Source organism: Gambusia affinis, linkage group LG22 (genome assembly GCF_019740435.1).
Source record: "Gambusia affinis linkage group LG22, SWU_Gaff_1.0, whole genome shotgun sequence".
Taxonomy (NCBI): Eukaryota; Metazoa; Chordata; class Actinopteri; order Cyprinodontiformes; family Poeciliidae; genus Gambusia; species Gambusia affinis.
Genome location: NC_057889.1, coordinates 20,254,460 through 20,269,910, shown reverse-complemented (window position 1 = coordinate 20,269,910; position 15,451 = coordinate 20,254,460). Strand labels below are relative to the sequence as shown.

The window sequence follows — 15,451 nt, the reverse complement described above, 5'->3', positions numbered from 1 at the left end:
GTGTAGTTTCACTTAATGGACTTTGTGTCTGGCTTTTTAGCACTTAAAAAGTTTTAGTGTTTTTGTTAACAAGTGACCTTATGTCTCAAATTCTTATTTATTCAAATATTACTGACACCGTTAGAAGCTGGTAGGAAACAACATTCAACCAAAAAGGTGATAAAGTCTTTTAAGTCTTTCAACAGCTGGCATCTAACTTTGTAACTACTTACCAGCAGAGCTACCAGGCTATCGCCATTGAGGCTATCAGAGGTTATAACGGCGGGGTCCCCTGGGGGCCCTCATACTGCCCCGTTCCTCCCACAGGTCAAGGTGGCAGGGCTGTAAAAAGTCAGGGTTATGATTTTTATGCCAGCAGGTTACCACCAAGCTACAGGGAAGCAGCACTGATGGAATATACCTTTATACAAAAGAGAAACCTTTTGAAACCAAAGCTCACACTGCTGTCTGAGAGGAATGTCCTCAAACGGGATAAATAACCACATTAAAACACAAGGAAACCATTACCTGGTGATGATTTCCTTGTAGCTTTTTCTAGAATCAGCTTTGTTTTCAAATACAAACAGTGCTCCACGTATTAGATGTAGTGGTACAATGTGTCTTTTCAGTAATGGTGATGTTTAACTTTTCCACAGCGAGGATGGCTTTACCAAAGGTGATCCGGTTGGCCGTTGTTCTTCTGGTTATATGTTGCGCTCTGGACAAGTCTGGATTCAGACACTCTGTGTCCGACTTCTTTGAGGTCAGCATGAAAAATAGTTATGCAACAAGTTGTAGTAACACACCTGGAAAAATTAAAACATGGTGCAAACCAATGGTTTTGATACAGTCAATAGTTAAATGTTGATAAGTTTTGAACTGATCTGTGTGTTTTTACAGGAACTGATGGCTGTTAAATCACCCAGCATTCATGTTAGAGAGAAAAGAGAAAGTGAGTCACCCCAATGCACAATGGCTATTGTCTATGTATACAGTATGATATGTTATGGTCTTTCTTTGTCTGTGTTCACTTTAGCTTTTACGAATTTCACTGATTACGAGTTCCAAGTTGTTTTAAGTGTTTCTGAGCTGGAGACTCTCCGGACGATTCTCAGCAACCTCAGTTTTCCTATACTCATCAACAGCACCAGTGAGATTTCCAACATCGACGCCACGACAGGTACAGTACAGTTCAACACCGAGGTCGCCAACCTTTCTAAAGCGATGAGCAATTTTTCCCCTCACTTCTCCTAAGTAAAGCCTCTCAAGAGCAACAAGGTCAGGTAGAAAACGAAATTTGAGTTTTGTGGGTTAAAGTACATTAGTCTTGGCAAACATTTTAATTGAGTGAAAGAAATGGGGGCCAAAAGAGTCATTTCATATTTATGGATATCTATTCCTCTCTCAAAGATAACATTTACAATTTCCACTGTGTGCTGATGGGTTTCTTTTTTCCTCTCCCCTCCACAGTGTGTTCACAAAACATAAGTGGGAACCACTTATATTGTGTGTGTGAGGAGAACTTTGCCTGGTCTTATAACAGCTGTATTACCTATGGAGTGTGTGACGCCATTGTTGGTGACACGTGTGGCTGCATTAACGGGCTTCCAGCCGACGGTCAGTTCTGCCAGGTCAACAGCAGCCAAACAGGTAAGTTTAGAAGCTCTTTCACATATTCAGGAATGTCAGAACAAAAATGTCCTTGATCCAAAGTTTAACAGAAATGACATTTTTACATTCGCTATTTAAAAGACATATTACTCATTTTAATTTTGCCATTAAAGAGGCAGTATTTTTATTTAATCACATTGAACTGCCTTGTGCTATACAAATAGACTTGACTGATTGATTAACTTCAGTGAGGGGAAAAAAAAGTCATGTGACCTTTCATACAGTGTCTGGAAATGAGTGGTATTAGTTGAACGTTTCATGTTCTGGAGTCCTTAAGCAAGCTTTTTAAAAAAAAAAAAAAAAAAAACTCAACCGGGACAACTGTTCTTGTTCCAGTTACAAATTACTTTTTAACAATTTATTTATTTTTTTTTTACCTCCAAACGATTTTGATCCTGTTCTTCAGATGCTCGTAAACGAGGAATGTAGTTATATCAGCTGAGCCGAGGCGACAGCTGGAGCTGCTTCCTTCATCAGTTCAGTAGTTTTGTTGTAAAAAGTAGATGCCAGAGGCATTCAACACGCTCTGCTCTGATTTACAGAAGCAGGAAACAGGAAGGGAAAACGCTTCCATGCCTGTGTGGGCAAAAGAAGAAGAAGGTGTTGCACTCAAACACGTTGGACTTGTTTTCTTGAAACTGCGACGTTTTTAATTTGACTGCTGCGAGAAGTAATAGAGTTTATACAAGCTTTAATTAAACAAGTAATTATGTCAGATTGTCTCATTTCCTCAAACCTGACAATGAATGAAGCAGAAATGTTTATGCACAATGGGTTTATTTGAGCTGCAACAGAAAATGTTTTACGTCAGATTTCGATAAGTGTGTCTGTCTCTGCTAATAATAATGTGTAAAACTTTCACAGTCACTGCCCAAACGCCGTCCTCTACAGCAGCTCCAGGTATGAATATAATGTTTTTTAACACTCCTTTTCCATTTGATAGTTTTTAAACTTTCTCTAACACCAAGTTCAGTCAGCATCGACTGAAGACAAACGTTATATAATATAGTTGATCAGAACTAATAACTGTAACCATCTACACACCTTTATTAGTTAATTATGCAGTGTTATTTGTGAATGGAAATTTTATTCCAAAATCACGTTTCCCAAATGTGAAAATGCAAAAAATAACAACAAAAAAAATAATTTATAAAAATTGAATTTTAAGTGGGAAGTTCTAAAGCTTCCTAAGAGTCTCTTTAAATGTTTAATTTGCATTTCTGAGAAAGGCTTTGGGATCAAATCTTCATACTGCTGCTTTCAGTGAACAAGCTGTTTAGAAATTAGAGGGATTTAATGTTTCCCTCTAAACAATAAAACCCCTGGAACGTTCTATGGAAATATCAATTCTAACTGGAACACATTAGTAGCTCTCAATGCTGTTTCCTGGTGTTCTCCAGTTCTGTCCTTTACTTTTATACTTTTATTTGCAAATAATTCTCATCAGCATTTCCCCTAAGCTACACCAGTGATGCAATATTTCTGGTCAGATTGAATCATTCATATTCCTGGTAGATTTAAATTTAAAACCACATATATTTAAAATTATTACATGTTTCTGACCGGAAGTAAAGACAAAATTTTTAAATCATCCAACTTGAATTTGACAGAGAGCATAGATATGGAGATAGATACAGATAAATCCAAAATAATTAACCATATATCCATAGAAGAGTAAATATTGTTTATGACATAACTTTTTTCTTTTTTAGATTCTAAATTTAAACATCTTGTTGAATTTTGATGGACACTATCATTTTCATTCAAAGAACAAATGTTCCAGTTGAATTGAAATCCTTTTTTTTCCCATATTTACCAGCTTTATGAATAATCTTGGGCCTCACCGTCCTTACCGTGGCTCACACAGTGATGTGTGCGCTGCTGTAAATCTGTTTTGTTCTGTATAATGGTGTCTTCCTCCTTCACAGAGCTGGTGGACTTCGATGTGATCCTTGACCTCCACATTCCGCTCTCCGGCGTTCCAGACGACATACTTGAGTTAATCCGACGCATTCTGGGGAATGAAACCTTCCCTGTGACCGTCTCACAGTCTTTGGAAGTGACAGAGATGCTACTAACCACAGGTAACACTTTTTCAACATTTTGTCTTGTGAGTGAGTGAGTGCAGTCCTGAAACACTTCTTGATATTTTTTTTCGTGTCTGGTTCGCCACACCATGACTGAATAGTCAGATAATTCCCAGGACTAGAACCCGACTAGAAGCTTAAGAAATAATCCAGCATTTTGTTCAAATCTAAAAGTAGCAGGAAACTGGAGACCCGAACCTTTCCTACTAGTGAACCTAGTGAACCTTTTTGTTAACCAGATGTTGTTGAAGTGGGTAAAGTGATAGCTGCACTGGAATCCATTGATGTCAGTTACTATTTCCTATCTATTAATCAGATTAAAGATACTCATTGAAGCCTTTCTATTTTTGTCATTTTCCCTTGTGCAAAGATATTCAGTTTCTTTCCTCATGCGTCTCACGGAGTGACATCTGAACTATTCTCTGATGTTATCAGTGTGAGAGAAACTCGCATGTAATGTGGACTCGAACATAAACAGTGGAGGGAGGAAAGAGGTGAAGGTTTTCTAGCTGGACGTACAAACAACCTTTTGAGTTTGTGTCAGCTAAAGAAGATAAAGAAATATCAAGGTTCACTGTACACTGTGCCAGCGCATCAACTTTTATCCACCTTAAAAAAGGCGTGAAATTTGACAAAACCTTTGGAGTTGCAGTTCGATACAGTCAAACCCCACCAGGTGTTAAGAGTCCTGAGGTGGGATGTGCTGTGGTGGCGCAGGGGTTAAGCACAACCCACATAAGGAGGCCTTAGTCCTCAACGCGGCCGTCGCAGGTTCAAATCCCGGCCTGGGGACCTTTGCCACATGTCTTCCTTCTCTCATTACCTACTTTCCTGTCAATTAACTATCAAATAAAGGCCACTAGAGCCAATAAAACCATTAAAAAAGACAAAAGCTGGACTTTGATGCAAAACCAGGAAGTAGTTGAGAGTTGAAGAAGTTGGTTGCAGATTAAATTCTGCCCTTACACACAGTACACTCTCCTTAGTTTATGTCAGCAAGATTCCTCCTACTGCCAGTTCCTCTCAGAACATGTTTTTTTCTTTCCTGGAGAAGACACCATGTTGACGTAGCAGCGGGTGGTGAACATAACTAATAAAGAAATTTGTGACTTAACTTAGTTACTTTTAAAATCAGGTCATCAGTAAAATAACTGGGTTACTTTCTCAAAAGTAACTTTCAGTCAATGCCTTTTTACAATCCCTGATGACTCCGAAGCACTTCACCAGACACCCACCAGCACACAGATGGTGATAAGCTACCTGATAGCAGGCAGAGCGTATAAAGTGTCTTGTCCAAGTGGGGTTTTGAACCCGTAACCTCCCATCTCCTGGGCCACTGGCGCGCCTGCAGTCCGTCATTTCCAATACTGATTTATTAGTTGTTCTACATTCACAGATTTAACAACACATTTAGGCTCTACACAGTTTAGAAATGTTAAACATGCTATGTTAAAACAGAAATTGTAGGACAGGTATTAGGGATAGTAGGACAGTATTTCCTATGCTCCTATGTTGTAGTTCACCTAAATCTGTGATGCTAATAATAAACAATTCTCCTTGTCTAAAACACACAGCCTGCTCTCCAAACTCCACCGACAGACTGCTGTGTGATTGTGAGGATGGTTTTGCTTGGCCATGTGACAAGTGCAACGGCAGCAACTCATGCAGCGACGTCAGCAGTCAAACCTGTACGTGCATATATGGACTTCCTTCTGACAACGAGTACTGCCAGCCAATCACAAGTAAGCGAAATCTTATTGAGTTGATATTTATGCAATTTGATTTACATGGTGTAACTGTGTCTGGGTGATATGATTTTAATTGTGACTTAAGGTTTTGTATTTTTTGGGACCAAAACACAAACATTTAATCTGCTGCTGTTCCACAGATAACTCCTTCTGCCCAACTCCACCTCCAGGTATGTAAAGGATAAAGACGTCAGCAAAGTTTGCAGTCTGCTCCTGCAAACAGTTTAAACAAACTCTGAATCAACGTGAAAGTCTCTTGTTTGTTTTTAAGTTACCTGGATACATAAATGTTACGGAATACATTATTATTATTATTATTATTGTTATTATTATTATTATTATTATTATTATTATTATTATTATTATTATTATTATTATTATTATTATTATTATTATTATTATGTCACATAAAAAGGTAGAAAAAGGTCTGAATTTGCATTTTAGTGACTATGTGTAATTTTAAACCTTCTTACTTCAGAGTGAAGTTTGCTTTGTAGAAAACAGTTGTCACACTGTTTATATTTTCACGCAGGAAAGAATGTAAAGTCAATAATGTGCTTTGATTTTTTTCTCTTTTTTTTCTTTTATTACAGTATTGACAACAATGACAACAGCCATGCCTAGTACAACAACACCGTCTCCTCCTACAAATTACGGTATGACTCTAAATTAAGTTCTGGGTGAGAGCTTATATGTGTTCATTAGATTTTTTTTAAACCGTTTTCCTAAAACAGATAACTAAATAAAAATCCTTAATCCTTAATTGTGAGAAGAACAAGCCCTACCGATGTCAAACAGACCTGTAGCATAATCCTGTTTGCACCACAGTGAACACTTGACACAATGCAGTCAGGCAAGTGTGATTCTCCCTACAGCTGTCAAACCCAGATTGTTTCATTGGATATCCAGAAAATATGATTCACACCAGAGAGCATGTCTCTCAGCTCCAGAGTTCACTGAACCCGATGCCTGGCATTGCAATGAGTTTATCTCATTGACGTCCATGAAGTTCAGGACATTGGTGACCTATGTGCACAATGCCGCCCTCTTCTGACTCAAGTCTGTGATTATACACAGCCTGTCACTTTGTGATGGAGACACATTCATTTTTCTCTTTGATATAAAGCCATTCAAACCATGTAACCGTGTAAGTCTGCATGCCTACGTGTTGAGTTTAACACCACTGTGGCCAGGAAATTGATGTGAACATCGATTTTAATCTTTGGAAGCAATAACTCAAAAGAAAAATCTGGAAGAAAAGAAAGCCAGGAACCAGAAAGGGTAAGGTTGCATGGTCAGACAAAATGGAATGTTTCATTCTGATGGCAAAGTGATTTAATCAAAGGGTTGACAAAACTGGATTTTAGAATTACATATTTGAAAATCTTTAAATTTTAATACGAAACAGGTTCCAAGATATTTTTATTATTATTTTACAGAAACATCAACCATCCTGACAACCACATCATCTCCTCCACCTCATGGTACGAAACACTAAATGTTAGGCGGTAACATTTAAGTTCTCTGACTTGGATCTTGAAATTCCCATTTTTGAATATATCAGGAAAAAAACAACCCCAAAAAGACCAAATTGTAGCCATGGGAAACTCAGAATAAGCAAGCAATTGAACCAGTTGTTTAAATCCTAGATAGACCTTTGAAATCGATTTGAGATGATTGTAAGATCTTTTTTAATTACAGAAACATCAATCGTCATGTCAACTACATCATCTCCTCCAACACTTCATGGTATGAAACAGATTACAAGGTTTTTTCCAGGTCAAGTAAGAAGAAATGACGAGTGTTTACATTTTGCTCACGTAATCTGACATTGTGTACACTAATATAATAACCCACATAATATGCTATACATTGGTAAAAAAGACTGTTGATTTTAACTCAGACCTGGAGCTCTAGCAGGTTTTTAATAATGTATGAAAAATAATGGTCTACTTTCTCTTATAAAAGTGCTAAAAGGTTTCTCTAGATTGCATAATTTCAAAAAAGCAATGATGAGTTGTCTCCTGTTCACCTCAACAGAATCAAAGGACATTGGCATCGTTCTTGATTTGCACATCCCGTTCTCCAACGTTCCACCTGATATGCTTGATTTGATAAGAACAGCTTTGGAAAATGAAACATTTCCTGTGAGAGTCTCTCAGTTTGTGGAAGTGATAGAATTAAACCTGACGACAGGTAAGAGAGTCTGTTCATTCAAAGCCTAATTTGTAAAGTTCGCATTACTGCTGATGACAATGATGATTTTATCCTCTAAAATGTCACCAGCCTGCTCTCCAAACGCCACTGATGGACTGAGGTGTGAATGTGAGGATGGCTATGCTTGGCCTTGTGACATGTGTAATGGAAACAATTCATGCAAAGATGTCAGCAGTCAAACTTGTACATGCAAATATGGACTTCTTTCCAATGAAGAGTTCTGTCAACCAATCACAGGTAAGCTTGCTAATTTCTGTTTAAGACATTACTAAAACAAGGGGATTCTACTTTTTTTTTCGTAGATGCATTTTTACCTAATTTTTAACTGCAGTATTTATCTTTTGGTTTACAGACATTGATTTGTGTCCCACAGCTTCTCCAGGTATTGAAACACATAACTCTGGGTTGTAGCTTATGATCTGCTTATGATAGTATTGTACTTTAACCTTTTTTTCTGGGAGGAATGAAAGATTACAGTTGACTTAAATGATCTAACCACCAAAGTGAAATATGTGTTTCATAAATACTTTATCACAAGTAACATAAAAATCATTTTATCAGTGTCACATGTACAGTAAAAGTGACAGTGTTCTATCTTATCAGCGATATTCAAAGGTTTACGTCTTTCCGTTTTTTCTGCTTCCATCTCGTCTCACTGTACATATAAATGTATGAGGTCTAAAAATCTCGGTTGGTTAGGGAAAACCAACCTTGGTAGATAACAATGACGTGTCAGCAATATCCACATGGAAAATGCATGATCATTTTTCTCTGTCTTGGATAGCATTGTGAAAGTTATAAGGGAAGAAAGTGAGACAGAATCATTTTAATTTGTATTGTTATGATCATTTAAAGAAGAAATCAAAAATTGAAAGAAAAATGTGATTAATTGTACCGCTGTAATATTTACCAGTAATGACAAGGATGTCATCTCTGTCAACAACTACAACATTAATTCTAACCACTTTAATTGTCATGCCTACAACTACATCAACCATAACATCCACGACAACAGCCATCCCAAACACCTCAACTGTCATGCCAACCATGGAAACAGGCTATCCGAATACATCAACTCCTTCAGCAAATTATGGTATAGCTTCAATTCAATTCAATTTACTGCTACTAGGTCTTTATTACTAAGATTACTCACAAGTTTGATATTCATGAATTTTTTCTTTTAACCATCAGTTCTGATGATTCAGCAAAGGTACTGCTAATAAGGATAAATACTAAAACCATTAGCTGGTTTTTAAACATGTTGGCCATTGATTGTAAGGGAAATGTCTCATATCGTACATCTTAATGCATGACTTAAAGTTTTTTTAAGAAAGATTGGAAAATATTTGGGATGGAAATGTTCTGTTCAGATCCCACAAAGTATTAATGAGTCATAAATAAATTCATCTGTAAAACATTTCCATGTTTTAGCATCAACACTGAAATGCATGTGGTTCTCTTACATTCTAGTGGAACTTTATGTGCTCCATGAATTGTTCATCCCAGTCGCCAGTGTGCCACCAAATATAGTTGACTTATTCAGAGCAGCACTCAAAAATGAAAGCTTCCCTGTAACCCTCACAGCTTCGTTAAAAGTTATAGAACTAAATATAACAACAGGTAAGTTACACATAACATATTTAACAAGATTTTATGCCAATAAATAAACTTACCGTACAATAAAACTGGGCGAAATATCTTTAACAGTCTGTCATCCAAACTCCATTTATGGCCTGGAATGCAAATGTGAGGATGGTTTTGCTTGGCCATGTGAGATGTGCAACAGCTACAATTCATGCAGTAGTGACAGCAGTCAAACCTGTACATGCATTTATGAACTGTCATTTGTACGCCAGTACTGTCAGCCGATCACAGGTAAGATTTTAAACCATTGCTTTCTGGGATCTGCATAAACTACTCAAAAAAATAATTTTGGATTCCACTTTTTGCTCCCCAGGAATCGCTCTGTGTCCTGGTATGAAGATCATGTTATTGACCAACATTTTCAATTATCAGTGTTTTCATTAACATTTGAAGTCACCATTTCATTTTCTTTTTCGACAGTGCCAAACACAACAACAACACCAGAAATGACAACAGTGACAAATGCAACAACACTAGAAATGACAACTTTGACAAACGCAACAACACCAGAAATAACAACAGTGACAACGCCAAAAATTATAACAGTGACAAACGCAACAACACCAGAAATAACAACAGTAACAAACGCAACACCAACACCAGAAATAACAGTAACAAAGTCAACACCAGAAATAACAACAGTGGCAAACGCAACAACACCAGAAATAACAACAGTGACAAACGCAACAACACCAGAAATAACAACAGTGACAAATGCAACACCAACGCCAGAAATAGCAACAGCGACAAATGCAACAACACCAGAAATAACAACAATGACAAATGCAACAACACCAGAAATAACAACAATGACAAATGCAACAACGCCAGAAATAACAACGGTGACAAATGCAACAATGCCAGAAATAACAACAATGACAAATGCAACAACGCCAGAAATAACAACAGTAACAAATGCAACAACGCCAGAAATAACAACAGTAACAAATGCAACAACGCCAGAAATAACAACAGTGACAAATGCAACAACACCAGAAATAACAACCGTAACAAACGCAACACCAACGCCAGAAATAACAACAGTGACAAATGCATCAACACCAGAAATAACAACAGTGACAAATGCATCAACACCAGAAATAATAACAGTGACAAATGCAACAACGCCAGAAGTAACAACAGTGACAAATGCAACAACGCCAGAAATAACAACAGTGACAAATGCATCAACACCAGAAATAACAACAATGACAAATGCATCAACACCAGAAATAACAACAGTGACAAATGCAACAACGCCAGAAATAACAACAGTGACAAATGCATCAACACCAGAAATAACAACAGTGACAAATGCAACAACGCCAGAAATAACAACAGTGACAAATGCATCAACACCAGAAATAACAACAATGACAAATGCATCAACACCAGAAATAACAACAGTGACAAATGCATCAACACCAGAAATAACAACAGTGACAAATGCAACAAAGCCAGAAATAACAACAGTGACAAATGCAACAACGCCAGAAATAACAACAGTGACAAATGCATCAACACCAGAAATAACAACAGTGACAAATGCAACAACGCCAGAAATAACAACAGTGACAAATGCAACAACGCCAGAAATAACAACAGTGACAAACGCAACGACGCCAGAAATAACAACAGTGACAAATGCATCAACACCAGAAATAACAACAGTGACAAATGCAACAACGCCAGAAATAACAACAGTGACAAATGCAACACCAACGCCAGAAATAACAACAGTGACAAACGCAACAACACCAGAAATAACAACAGTGACAAATGCAACAACGCCAGAAATAACAACAGTGACAAATGCAACACCAACGCCAGAAATAACAACAGTGACAAATGCAACAACGCCAGAAATAACAACAGTGACAAACGCAACAACACCAGAAATAACAACCGCAACAAACGCAACACCAACACCAGAAATAACAACCGCAACAAACGCAACACCAACACCAGAAATAACAACAGTAACAAATGCAACAACGCCAGAAATAATAACAGTAACAAATGCAACAACGCCAGAAATAACAACAGTGACAAATGCAACAACGCCAGAAATAACAACAGTGACAAACGCGACAATGCCAGAAATAACAACAGTGACAAATGCATCAACACCAGAAATAACAACAGTAACAAATGCAACAACACCAGAAATAACAACAGTGACAAATGCAACAACGCCAGAAATAACAACAGTGACAAACGCATCGACACTAGAAATAACAACGGTGACAAATGCAACAACGCCAGAAATAACAACCGTAACAAACGCAACACCAACGCCAGAAATAACAACAGTGACAAACGCAACAACACCAGAAATAACAACAGTGACAAATGCAACAACGCCAGAAATAACAACAGTGACAAATGCATCAACACTAGAAATAACAACAGTGACAAACGCAACACCAACACTAGAAATAACAACAGTGACAAACGCAACACCAACGCCAGAAATAACAGTGACAAACGCAACAACACCAGAAATAACAACAGTGACAAACGCAACACCAATGCCAGAAATAACAACAGTGACAAATGCAACACCAACACCAGAAATAACAACAGTGACAAACGCAACAACACCAGAAATAACAACAGTGACAAACGCATCACCAATGCCAGAAATAACAGTGACAAATGCAACAACACCAGAAATAACAACAGTGACAACAAAAAGCATCCCAATAGTAGCCACAACTGTAGCCTCTGTTATACTACGTGGGACATTTACTCTTAACATGGATTTCAAAGAGTCGTATAATAATGAAAACAGTGCTGTTTATAAAGATATTCATAGTGCTGTAAGTCATTGAATTTTTATGTTTCAGTTTTGTTACAACATGGGTGTACTTATTATACAAATTGAAATATTTACTTCCTGTTTGAACATGTTAATGTCCCAAACAGACTGAAACGAAGTGTCAGGAGCGTGTGTCAAAAGATTGTACTGTGAAGAGCCTAACCTTACGGTGAGGCACAATTTATAGTTTATCATATGCTACTTCAGAAATATATTTTTCAGAACTACATAGCATTAAAGTGTGAATGTGTGCATGAATGGCTGAATGTAATATTTAGAACTTTGGGGTCTTTTGGACTTGATAAAGCACTATATAAGTATAGTAAATATAAAGCATTCACTATGTAAAGTGAATGTGCTGGTTCATATAGATCATTAGGATGGAAAGTTTATAGAAAGTTATTTTGGGGCGACGGTGTCCACATTGGTAGGAGTTTATTTTATAGTCAGTGGGTTGCTGGTTTGAGTCCCCGTGCCATCTGTCTAGTCGTTTTCCTTGGGCAAGACACTTTACCAACCTTGCCTGCTGGTTTGTGGTCAGAGGGCCAGACAATAACTAGTTAATATAAAATAACCATAGAATTCTCAGTTGTTACACAGTAAAAAAACAACAATTTACTGTATAGCTGCTTATATAAATATTATCTGTCTAAAAAAACTCTCTGTTATAATCAAGTTTAGAAATAATGAACTACTTAGAGTGTGAAACCTCATTTCACTTTGTGGCTGAATTCAGATATTATTTTGCATTCCAGGAGTGGAAGTACCATTGCTGAATATACTCTCATTAGTTCTTCTGGGGATGAAAAGCTATTTGATTTAGCAAAAGGTGAAATGTTAAATCAGCTGGCAGCAACGTATCCTGTGGACTTTGTCAGTAAGTGACCATCAACAAATTTGGAGCATGTTTCAGTCGTCTTCATATGTTTTCAAATAAATTTATAAACAGTATGGTGGGAAAAATGGGTAGCTTTTTAGTGCTTTTTTTCCCCATCTTTGTGTCACACAGGTGTTACACAATTAATTACATCAGTTGATGCTGAGAAAATAATTGCTGGGGTTCCAGTCACCCTGACATGTGGACCTCCTCCGACTATTCTGGGTTCAGACCTGACAGTGGAGTGGACACGTTCTGGAACTCTCCTGGACACAGTCACTCCCAGCCAAGACAGAACGTCAGAATACACAATCCCAAAGTTTTTGAAAATTCATGATGGTAGGAATCCACTTCATAGTGTTGGAACATAGCAGCTTGGATGGTTATGTGTAATTGTAATGTATAATGATGGCTTTGGCTTTGACTTGCAGGAACATATGTGTGTAAAATGAAGCGGAACGACGGTGCCACTTTCACACAGAGCCTCACCTTAACGTCCAAAGCGGCGCCACAGATTACCGTGAACCCAGTCAGAGGAACGGTGCAATGTGGAAATACTGTGACTGTGAAGTGTTCTGTTAACACTGGTTACCAGGTTCAATTTAAAGACCTGACTTCTTCAAGTAAGTATTCAACAAGCACATATTTTAATACTTTATAATAATACCCTATAGCATGTTAAAGTGTCAGTTTGTAAGTATTTGTTACGAACTATACTCTAAGCAAAGTGTTGTGATTCTGTTGTTTAGCTGGATTGGAAATCCAATATGATTACAAAGCCCCTGATGGATGTACCGAACGGGACGAGACGATAACCTGCCAAGTGACAACTAACCCACAGGATTATGAAATAATAACTCTGAAATTAATCGAAACTGGTGGGTATTGATCCAGGCAACAGAACCGTGAAAAGCTAAATAAAAGACAAACCAGGTCACGTGTACAACTGCTCCCAAAATTATTCAAACCCTGGTTGATTTAGATTTAAAACTATTCAACTAATAGGTTTGTTTGTGATTACAAGTGGCACAGGCCTCTCCAAAAATACATTGGGATGATATGGGAGGGTAACATTTATTTTATTTTATTTTATTATTTTTTACAATATGTACCTTTTCAGTTTTTATTTGCATTGTATTTAGAAAATTGTCCGTCAAAATATAATCTTAATAGTTTGTACAAATTCCTTTTTTGGCATTCCAGCAGTCAAATCATACTCAAAATCTCCGAACAACTTTTTGCATGTTTTAATTGGCTGGTACTCTGAGTGAGCCTCTCCAAAACAATAATATTATTTAAATCAGAAAAGGTTGGTAAAATTAACAAAATGTTTTACTTGTAAATCTGCCAGGCTTGCGCACATTTTGGGGCTGCACAGTGACCTGGATAGTGATTAGAAAATATGTTAAAAATCAGCTAAGTCATTTTATCTTTTTGTTTAGTTGTTTGTAAAGCTCAAGATGGATTCAGTGCCGGATCGGTAGGTTTTGAGGCTGTTGCATCCTGTGAAAAGGGCAAAGTGGGAACCATAACAGCAGTTTGTAAGGCAGATGGCACATATGGAGACGTCCAAGACAACTGTGTTCTAGAAGTCATACATAATCTGCTCAGTGAGTCGGAGGTAATCTGGTTCATCTTATGTCTATACTCTTCTTCATAACACATATTATTTCCTGAAATGTTAGGACCTCAAAATGAAAAATTCTGGGAAATGGGGCACAAAATACATGACAATGACTGACAAGAAATATGAGAATATATGAAATTACCATTTTATGTATTCCAATAACATTTTATTCCAATCATACCATATTCTGTCCTTATTGTATATATTCTAAAGCTGAGAAAACCAAAACTATCACATTAGACTCTTAAATCCAAGACCAAATTGATCAAAAGCCCACATTTAGCAAAAGATAATCTAAACACACAACACTTCATGATACATTCATGAGCCCAGAATTTGGATAGATATACCGTAGTGAGGGGCTGCACAGTGGCGCAGTTGGTAGAGCTGTTGCCTTGCAGCAAAAAGGTCCTGGGTTCGATTCCCGGCCCGGGATCTTTCTGCATGGAGTTTGCATGTTCTCCCTGTGCATGGTGGGTTCTCTCCGGGTTCTCTGGCTTCCTCCCACAGTCCAAAAACATGACTGTCAGGTTAATTGGTCTCTCTAAATTCTCCCTAGGTGTGAGTGTGTGTGTGCATGGTTGTTTGTCTTGTATGTCTCTGTGTTGCCCTGCGACAGACTGGCGACCTGTCCAGGGTGAACCCCGCCTCTCGACCAGAACATAGCTGGAGATAGGCACCAGCAACCCTCCCGACCCCATTTAGGGAAGAAGGGTGTAAAGAAAATGGATGGATGGATACCGTAGTGATACAACTTCTGCATTTTATGCTCTAACTGAT

General features: G+C 37.6%; 1 protein-coding gene across 1 annotated transcript in view; it reads left to right on the top strand.

The window, feature by feature from the left end:
* Positions 1-15,451, top strand: part of LOC122825867 (adhesion G protein-coupled receptor F5-like) — a 36,269-nt gene that overhangs the window by 17,197 nt on the left and 3,621 nt on the right. The window contains exons 2-18 of the mRNA XM_044107447.1: positions 636-742; positions 880-931; positions 1,016-1,159; positions 1,450-1,629; positions 2,515-2,550; positions 3,579-3,734; positions 5,312-5,479; positions 5,626-5,655; positions 6,079-6,141; positions 6,925-6,969; positions 7,187-7,234; positions 7,526-7,681; positions 7,772-7,939; positions 8,055-8,084; positions 8,718-8,795; positions 9,173-9,322; positions 14,487-14,665. Of these exons, the coding sequence (XP_043963382.1) occupies positions 641-742; positions 880-931; positions 1,016-1,159; positions 1,450-1,629; positions 2,515-2,550; positions 3,579-3,734; positions 5,312-5,479; positions 5,626-5,655; positions 6,079-6,141; positions 6,925-6,969; positions 7,187-7,234; positions 7,526-7,681; positions 7,772-7,939; positions 8,055-8,084; positions 8,718-8,795; positions 9,173-9,322; positions 14,487-14,665 (1,785 nt within the window). The 5' untranslated portion in view covers positions 636-640. The remainder of the gene's footprint in view (positions 1-635; positions 743-879; positions 932-1,015; positions 1,160-1,449; positions 1,630-2,514; positions 2,551-3,578; positions 3,735-5,311; positions 5,480-5,625; positions 5,656-6,078; positions 6,142-6,924; positions 6,970-7,186; positions 7,235-7,525; positions 7,682-7,771; positions 7,940-8,054; positions 8,085-8,717; positions 8,796-9,172; positions 9,323-14,486; positions 14,666-15,451) is intronic.